Genomic DNA, 10,284 nt, shown 5'->3' with positions numbered 1-10,284 from the left:
CCTCTTTCATTTCTTAGCCCCAATCCATATTCACCAACTACGTTTCCTTCTCTCCCTTTTCCTACACTCGAATTCCAGTCATCTATGACTATTAAATTTTCATCTCCCTTCACTATCTGAATAATTTCTTTTATTTCATCGTACATTTCTTCAATTTCTTCGTCATCTGCAGAGCTAGTTGGCATATAAACTTGTACTACTGTAGTAGGTGTGGGCTTTGTGTTTATCTTGGCCACAATAATGCGTTCACTATACTGTTTGTAGTAGCTTACCCGCATTCCTATTTTCCTATTCATTATTAAACCTACTCCTGCATTACCCCTATTTGATTTTGTGTTTATAACCCTGTAGTCCCCTGACCAGAAGTTTTGTTCTTCCTGCCACTGAACTTAACTAAATCCCACTATATCAAACTGTAACATATACATTTCCCTTTTTAAATTCTCTAACCTACCTGCCCAATTAAGGGATCTGATATTCCATGGTCCGATCCGTAGAACGCCAGTTTTTTTCCTCCTGATAACGACATCCTTTTGAGTAGTCCCCGCCCGGAGATCCGAATGGGGGACTATTTTACCTCCGGAATATTTTACCCAAGAGGACGCCATCATCATTTAATCATGCCCTCGGGAAAATTTACGGCCGTAGTTTCCCCTTGCTTTCAGCCATTCGCAGTACAGTACCAGCACATCAAGGTCATTTTGGTTATTGTTACAAGGCCAGATCAGTCAATCATTGCCCTTGCAACTACTGAAAAGGCTGCTGCCCCTCTTCAGGAACCACACGTTTGTCTGGCCTCTCAACAGATACCCCTCCGTTGTGGTTGTGCCTACGGTACGGCTATCTGTATCGTTGAGGCACGCAAGCCTCCCCACCAACGGCAAGATCCATGGTTATCCTTGTAAAAAGAGATCCACTGATGAATAAAGCTACTACTACTGGACGTGAGCGACTCCCGCTCCTTCAAGATGATCTTCAGTCGCTCTTGGTCTTTCCATACTGTCCTCTTTGCGCAGAGGTGCACAAACAAAACTGTTTGAGTTGCTCTTTCATCTGATGTCTTATTTATAATGTACATTGACTGCGTGGAATACTAGAAAGCATTGTAACAGCTTGTATACTGAAAACGGTTGAGGACTCCATGCGAGTTGAGATTAAATGACTTGAATTGACATAACATATAGTATGAATACACCCTAACGTGACGGTGCCGTAAAGCCCAGTGTGAATTGGCCTTAAATAGATAGTGATAAAAGTGAGGTATTAACGACATATTTAACAATTGCTTTGCCTTAGTCATGCAATTTTACATGTTATGGTTGAGACTTCCTTAGCTTCACCGTACAGTATCAGAAAAACATCGTGAAAAACATAATATTTGTTGTATCCGTTCTCATCGATATTCTCGACTTGGTTAACGATTTTGCCGTTTCGATAGTTACAGATTAAAGTCGATAGAATTTGAATATTTCGATGCAGCGATTACAATAACTTTGGAGGACGCTTGTTGCTTGTCTCGTTGAGTCACAACGGGAGGGTGGAGATGTGTTTTGTTTATGTTTTGTAGGTAGGAAAAGACCAGGTGGATAATCACTCGAAGGATCGAATTGACGAGATATTCCACTAACAAAAATGCACAAGTTATACATATTTTACGCCGTTTTGGCTACCGTATTCTCTGTTGGTATGTTACGTTAAGTAAACATCTTTTATATGGGTGTGGTGTGTCACTAAAGTGTTTGTAGCATTTGGCGCTAGCGTTTGTATTCTTGTTAATGTGCATGACAGTCTTTAAAATAGTACATGTTAATAAAGCGAGTGATTAAATTTCAAAGAGTCGATGTTTTATTGGCTTGACATTTAGTTGTGTGTTATGATATTAAAAGACGGAGCGATAAACGAATATACCTTAATCTCATAGACATTTCTGATCTCATCGATGTATTATTTACAAATAATAACTTTTGAAAATGTAAACAGATAAATGTTTGAGGGTCTCATTCCATGGTTGCGAACATAAAGTGTTAGAGACGTGGCTACCCTCTCAATGTGAGATCGAATTTTACCTTCGTGGTCTTTTTGCGAGCTGTACATAGGAGGAAGTAATATATTGGATGACTCTTGGAAATCCTTATTCTACAGACCTCAAGCTGACAAGCAATATCCAAGTACTGATCAAACAATTGTTTTGTAAGCTGCCTCCGTTGTGGGCGAACAACATTTTCTTGAGGACTCTTCCAGTGAATGTCAGTCTGGCATCCGCCCCACCTACAATTAGTTTTATGTGATGGCTCGACGTTAATTCATTCCACATCCACACACCTATGATTTTTGCAGTGACTGCTTTCACTGATTGTTCTGGAATCATGTAAGCCTAAACATACACTAATGACTAATGGATTCTTCTGCCTACTTAGCTCAGTGTATTATATTTTGTTGTTGAGGGTCAACTAATAATCTACTCACCAAACATAAATCCTCTGCAGGTCTTCCTGAATTTGCTACAAGTTTTTAGTGTTGTGACTTCTCTGTTTACAACAGTATCATCTGAAAGCAGGTTCATAGAGCTTCTGGAACTCGCTGAGATCATAATGTTGGGCATAATGATCATTAACTGTTCCCTTTGGGTACACCCTAAGTTAATTTTACGTCTGAAGATGTCTTTCCATTGAGAATGACATGCTCTGTTACGTTTGCATGAAACTCATCAGACTAATCAAACAACTGGTCTAATATTTTGTACATTAGGTGGCAATGTAGAAATGTTTTTAATGCCTTTGGAGGTCAAGGAACCCTGCATCAACCTTGATGCTGGCATCTAATGCTTTCTGGGTCTCTTGGACGAACTGAATGAGTTAGGTTTCACATGATCATTGTCATTGTTTTTGGAACCCGTTTTGATAACAGTCTCCAGAAAAGTCATAATACACTAGCTTAAACTAAATGTATTGGGATCCCTTCAGGTCCAGTGGCCTTTCACTTATTGAACAGTTTCAGTTGACTTTCTATCCTATGGTAGCAGTTTTATTACTTGTCATTTTGACATTGATGCAGTAATTTTGAGGAGGAACCACAGTACAATTTTCATCGGTGGAATAGATTTGAAAAAAGACGTTTAGTATTTCAGCTTTCTCTTTGTTGTCGTCTGTATTGGTGTCTGTCATTATGGCCGGAGAGTGTCTGGACAGATTGGATTTGATCTGGTTATAGATTTAACACACAACCAAAACTTCTTACGATTTTCTGTCAATGTGGTAAATGGAATTATACCTTCAAATTCATCGAATGCTTCATGCATGCTCTCCTTATTTTAAATTTGGCTTCATTCAGTTTTTGTTTCTCCATGAAGTTTTGGCTACGTTTAAATTTGCCGTTAAGCTCTCCTTGCTTTTGTAGCAGCTTTTTAACATGATTTTCAAACCATGGTGTGTCTCTTGTCCCTCACAACTTTTTCCGGCACCTATCTGCTTAAAATGCCTACTTTTGAACTTTGTCCATTCATGCTTGATTTTTCATGTTAGCTGCTCAGGTATTCTGAAATCAGTTTCTTGTTGCTCTTTCAAAGGAGAAATATTATCCTACCTTTCTTTACAGCTGTATTCGTTGAGGCTGTAAGGGCCTTGTGATCACTGATTTCTTTTTCTGTGCTAACAGAATCAAAAAATTCAAGCCTGTCAGTTTCCATTTTCACGATCCCCTTTCCCTGCTACCAAAATATCTGCCAAGCACTGTAACACAACCATAAAATTTATGGGAAATCCTTTACAAATTTCCCCTCAAATGTTCCACCACTATTGCTCGTGAGGTAGAGGTTCTATAAAAGCATCCGATGGCAATGTTTGATCCATTCTTAATATATACCATGCCTGCTTTACCTGAATTATTTGATATTAATTCTTCTGCAATATATAGGAAATTATTAGCAGAAATACTTGCATTTCCTGCATCACACAGTACATTCATTCAGATGAATGGTGATTTATTTTGTGCAGTAAAAGATTACTGCTTTCACTTTAATCAGTGTACTTAATTTTATTGTAAGAATTACATATTCTAGTCATTACAGGAAAATTTATGGGCCACTTTGTATTTTCATAGTTTTTGTACAATGCAACATTTACGACTTTTTATCTGTTATGGTTATGACAATTTAGTATGCAACTTCATTTAACTGATTTAGTTATTTGCAGTTTTGCTTGTTATACTTATCTGGTTGTAGGAAATAATTTACAAATAATGGCAGACTTATATGCAAAAAGTGAATTGATTTGTGAATTAGTTCTTGGTCCTTATATATAATAACACATTCTCTCTCCTTCATATTTTTCTCAAGCCTCCCCCCCCCCCCCCCCTCCCTCCCTCCCTCCCCAATCAAGCCTTCTGACTGGTTTGATGTGGCCCACCACGGATTCCTCTCCTGTAGCATCATCATCTCACAGTAGGACTTGCATCCAAAGTCCTTGATTATTTGTTGAATATATTTCAATCTTTGCCTTCCTATACAGTTTTTAACCACTACAGCTTCCTCAAGTATCGTGGAAGTTATTCCTTGGTGTCTTAACACAATTTCTCTCTCTCTGTCGCTGCTTCTTGTCAACTTTTTCCACCTGTCCCTTCTGCACCATATATGTGGACAACATCCTTATCTCATATGTTATCAGTCCGCATCCTTCTAGTGCACCACATTTCAAGCCTTTTGATTCTCTTCTTCTTAGCTTCTCCCACAGTTCATGCTTCGCTTCCGACCAATGCTTCACTCCAGACACACACTCATAGAAATTTCTCCCCCAAATTAAGGCCAGTCTTTTACTGATGTCTGCTTTTTATATTCTCCTTGCTTTGTCCATTGTGTTATTTTGCTTCCACTTTGTGGTCACCAATTTTAATGTTGAGTTTATCGCTGCTCTTGTTTCTGATACACATTACTTTTGTTTTCCCATCCATAGTATGTGCTCATTAGACTGTTCATTCCATTCAGCGATGTCCTGTAATTCTTCCTTGAGCGATGTCCTGTAATTCTTCCTTGCTTTAACTGAGGATAAGAATGTCATCAGCAAATCTTATTGTGATATTATTTCACCCTGTATTTAAACCCACTCCTGAACAAATCATTATTTCCATCATTCTTCTTTGAAGTACATTTGTGGAAAAAAACTACATCCCTTTTGTACATCATATTTAACCCAAGAGCTTTGCTCTTTGGCTTCAATTCATATTGTTCCATCCTGGTTCTTACACATATCGTTTATAACCTGTCATTCCCTATAGTTTACACCTATTTTTGAGAGGTTTTCGAATATATTACTCCATTTTACTTTATAAAGCACTTTTTCTATGTTACAAATTCTGTGATCTTACTTCCATTATCAAGGGGAATACCAGAACCGCCTCTCTGGTGCTTTTACTATCCATATAGCTGAATTAATAGTCAAACAGTTTTCTTTTCCATTCTTCTCTATATATTTTATTCTTGACAGCAAGCTGGATGCATGAGATGCTAGGCTGATTGCATAATAGTTATTGCATTTATCTGCCTCTGCTATCTTCAGTATCATGTGGATATACATTTTTGAAGGCATGGTGGTATGTGCCTCCAGACTCGTAGATTCAACGAACCAACTTGAACAGTTGTATGATTGCCTCTTCCCCACAGTTATTTTAGAAATTCCAAAGGAATGTTATCTATACCTTCTGTCTTATTTAATCACACTACAGATTCTGACTCTAATATTGCATCCAATATGTCATCCATATCAACTCCCACTTATTCTTCTATCATTAGATCATTCCTTCAGCATGTAGCAGCCTTCAGTGTATTCCTTTCCACCTATCAACTCTCTCCTTTACATTTAATATGGAAATTCCTCTTGCAATCTTAATGTTGATATGTCTGCTTCTGTCTTCACCAAAGGTTGTTGTGACTTTCCTACATGCTGAATCATGTCCTTCTGGCAACCGTATATTTTTCAGTTTCTTCACATTTCCCCTGCTGCCATTTCATCTTGGCTTTCCAGCAGTTCCTATTTATTTCATTCCTAAGGGACTTATTGCTGTATTCTTATATTTTCCTAAATGTTTCTGTACTTTTCCTTCTTTAATCAGTTGTATGTTTTCTGTTACCCAAGATTTCTTTGCTGTTAATTTCTGTGTGAGTATATTGCTCCATCCAACTTCTCTGATTGCCCATTTTAGAGATGCCCATTCTTCTTCAGCTGTACTACCTGCTGTGGTATTCACCATTTTACTATCGTCTGCCTTGATAGTTGAGTGGTCAGTGCGGTGCAACACCAAACAAAGGAGACCGGGTTCGATTCCCTGCTGGGTCGGAGATTTTCTCCACTCAGGGACTGGGTGTTGTGTTGTCTTCATCATCATATCATCCCAGTTGACGTGCAAGTGAATTTAAGTGCTGTCTTCTTTAGTACTGCCGAAGTGGCATCAACTAAAAAGACCTGAAGCTGGTGACCGATCTACCTGACAGGGGGCCCTAGCTACACAACATTTCATTTCATTTTGTTGTACTATCTACAGCCTTGTTAAGCTTCAAATGCACCTCTTCATCACTCAGTACTTCACATTAATTATTCTGAGCGATTCTCTTAAACTTCAACCTACTCTTCAGCATCACTGTTTGTAGTCTGAGTCTACTCCCGGATATGCCATACAGTACAATATCTGGTTTTGGAATCTCTACCTATCCTTCCCCTACAACAGCATTCCAGTCCTCCAAAATTTTTAGATTTACACCTCCCTTTACATAATGAATTATATGTTCTGTATCCTCATATACTTTCTTTGTTTCTCTGTGTTTTGTTTGTGACACCGGCATGTGTATCTGGACTATTGTTGTTGGTCCTGATGAGAGTAATCCTATCGCAGTATTGTTCAACGTATTTCTCTCTCTCTCTCTCTCTCTCTCTCTCTCTCTCTCTCTCTCTCTCTCTCTCTCTCTCTCTCACCTGCCTTTTTTTATTCATAACAAATCCTACTCCTGTTATAGTATTTTCTGCTGCGGTTGATATTAGCCTATATTTCACTGACCGGAAATCCTTATCTTCTTCCACCGACCCACCACTATGTCTATATTAGGCTTTTGAGTTTCCATTTTCAGACATTCTAACTTCCCTACCACATTACACGCTGACTCTTAAAATATTACCCATTTGTTGGTTAGAATGGGGGGCTATGTGAAATCATTTGCCAGTGAAGAGGTCATCATGACACTTTTTCAGTTACATTCCACATGTCCTGTGGTACACATTGTGTCACTTCAACCCAATGGTTTCCAATGTGTTGTGCATCATCGTGCCATTGACCATTGGTGATTCTTGCTGCTTTTAGAAGCAATTTCCCATCCCAAGGAGGAGAGGAAGCCCGTAACCTCCTTCCGTACCTCCACCATCTTTGACAAGGCCATTGGCAGAAGATTGGTATTTTCACTTGTGATGGTATTAATAAGCTCACAGTTTTACATGGTTAAATCTGTAAGATGCTGCAATATTCAGTTTCACTAGTTGTTCCTCGTGGTCATACAGCGCATTGACAGTGGATCACAGTTTAATATTTTATCAGGGACTGTCCATGAGTGTATATAGATTTTGATTTCTTCCTTACTTACGTAGCTCAACAAAATAACTTTGATCCAAATGTAGGAGAAGACTATACGAGAAAATTCTTAAACCTGAATCCACTTAGATCCACAACAACATGAAATTAGCGAAAGAAATACCCACAAAAAAAGTTCAAATACATACCACAAACTTAGACTACATGGGACACATGTCCATTGAACTAAACACTGTACTAAAGAAGACAGCAGTTAAATTCACTTACAAAACCAGACACAATCTCAACACATTAATCCATTCTGATAAAGCAAAACCATCACTACACACACAATCAGGCATATATAAAATAAATCATAAAAACTGTGATAAATTCTAAGTTGGAAAGACAGACAGAAATTTTGAAATTAGCAACAGAAAACACACAAGAATTAGTGACAGAAATCAATCCACATTCTTCAACCATTTAAAAACAGAAAACCACGAAGCTGATCAAATAACAAATGCAATGAAAATCTTACGTATAAAACCAATGGGGTTTAAAATGAACGAATTGGAAGAAATAGATCACAGTTTGTTTGAAGCGAGAGGAATGGGATAGATAGCCATGCACTCTTGATCATACATATAGGAATTGGATTTTTAAGGAATGGCATAAGTCCTACTGTTGTTAGTGTTGCAGTTGTTGCCCCCATAATTTGAGGGAACAATCAACTTTTGCAACATTGTGCACTCTCTTTCATATTTCTTAAAGGTCCCAAATCCCATTATCAAGTATCTTGATTGAGATTGGTTTGCATACTGCAATACTGGACTTGCATTCAGAGCACAGGACTGCAAATCCCTATCTGACCATTAGGTTTTTTTTGTGGTTTCCCAAATGGGGAGGTCCCTATAAAAATATTTCCTTCCCCTATCTAAGCTTGCGTTCCATCTCTAACCGTTGATGGACACCAAGGCCTAATCTGCCTTCTTTCCTGACTTACAAATTGCATAGTTTTATTTTGAATATGATTTAGAATTACACATAATTTTAAATTATTGTGATTTTTTATTCTTTTTGCAGGTAGTGGAGGTTGGAATCCTTTCAAGCTCTATTGTTATCGTTGTGTTTCTACTCACCCAGGTTGTGGTGACAAATTTAATTGGTTGTGGTACTGGGGTGAAATTTGCCCAGAACCTAATGATGTGTGTGTAAAGCTAATAGAAAGAAAAGGAGGTTAGTAATTAAAATAATTTATTTATTTTGTAATGTGCAGTATACTTTAAACGTAATTTATCATTACAATGGCCTCGTAGGTATAAATTTGTTGCAGTGTGGTTCACTTTTGTATGGAAAGTTCAAAATATCTGAACACACAATTTTTTTGTGTATGTTTAAACATTGAAAGTCCAGGATGCAATAACAACAATATTATGAGAAGGGAGGATTGCTAATCACTAATTAAAGGAGATGTTGAGCGTCACAGACAACCACAACAAAAAAAGAGTGCTATATATTTTAGCTATTGGCCAGAAGGCCTTCTTCTGAAGTAGCAAGCACACCACATTCACCCAAGCACAACTTGCGCGTGCGCGGACACACACACACACACACACACACACACACACACACACACACACACACACACACACACACACCTCTGGCTGCTACAGCTGGACTGTGTGTGTGGTGTGTGCGTGCGTTCGTGCATGCATGCGTTCGTGCGCCCACGCGCGTTTTGTTGCTGCACATGATGGGAGCCGCAATCCAGTGGTGGTTGTGTGGGTGTCTTGCTTTTTTAAATTTGTGTGCGCTTCCTACTTCAGAAACAGACATTTGGTTGAAACCCAAAATGTATGGCAGTCTTTTTGTTGTGACTGTCTGTAACTCAACACTGCCTTTTTGTGTGGTAAGCGATTTGTAACATACAACAAGTACTAACACAGTAATGCACTCTGTTTGTACAAGTCTTTTGTTCAAAGTAAATCGTACATCAAGTTAACTTCCATTAAGAATGTGTAATGCACTCAACAACTCTGATTTGACTTTCAAAATGATGGAGCACAGCAATCAGTCGTTCTTTCCTTGCACTTTTTATCAAAGCTAATCTAGATTTCAGCTAGTGCCTAGCCATTATCAATGCACTATTTCACAGTTTCACTACTTGTCCTAGTATGTCAGTCCCCTGTTGTTTGGACATCTGTTACAGTTCATTCAAGGCTCTTCAATTCTTTCAAGTGTCTTGAATGAACTGTGACAGACTCCCCAGCGGGTCCAGGGGTTAGAATAGGCCCAAAGTATTCCTGCCTGTCGTAAGAGGTGACTAAAAGGAATCTCACACGTTTCGGCTTTATGTGATGGTTTGACCTCCATTTTACAAAATTTTCCCGAAGAGCGAGCAAATTGGAGAAGGTTGCCTTATGTGGTGCATTGTGTCCATTGTGCGTTGAGATCTTTAGCCCACTTTCTCATTGTCGCATTGCAGTCCCGCCCATTCTCCATCTCTTGGGCGAGTACACCTTCCTGGGTGCATTTTCCACCATGCACTATGCAGTGTCACTTTCTGTGCCGATGATGACCAGGGACTTGTTTGCAACTCATATCCAGCTCGGTAACCATCACATTGTGGTAGGGCCGCCATGTACCCTATTAGTTGTAGACCCCTGACAACACAGGGATCGCTCTGCTGCTGCCTGTGCCATTAACTCCCCATGTATTCCAAGGAGTTGCTGCCCG

At 38.9% G+C, this 10,284-nt stretch overlaps 1 protein-coding gene across 1 annotated transcript in view; it reads left to right on the top strand.

The window, feature by feature from the left end:
- The first annotated feature begins 1,484 nt into the window (after positions 1-1,484).
- LOC126281420 (uncharacterized) overlaps positions 1,485-10,284 on the top strand; it is a 35,417-nt gene continuing 26,617 nt past the window's right edge. Inside the window, exons 1-2 of the mRNA XM_049980363.1 lie at positions 1,485-1,684; positions 8,632-8,784. Of these exons, the coding sequence (XP_049836320.1) occupies positions 1,633-1,684; positions 8,632-8,784 (205 nt within the window). The 5' untranslated portion in view covers positions 1,485-1,632. The remainder of the gene's footprint in view (positions 1,685-8,631; positions 8,785-10,284) is intronic.

This window comes from Schistocerca gregaria, chromosome 7, assembly GCF_023897955.1.
Source record: "Schistocerca gregaria isolate iqSchGreg1 chromosome 7, iqSchGreg1.2, whole genome shotgun sequence".
In the NCBI taxonomy this organism is placed as follows: Eukaryota; Metazoa; Arthropoda; class Insecta; order Orthoptera; family Acrididae; genus Schistocerca; species Schistocerca gregaria.
This window is presented reverse-complemented; position numbering and strand designations above follow the sequence as displayed.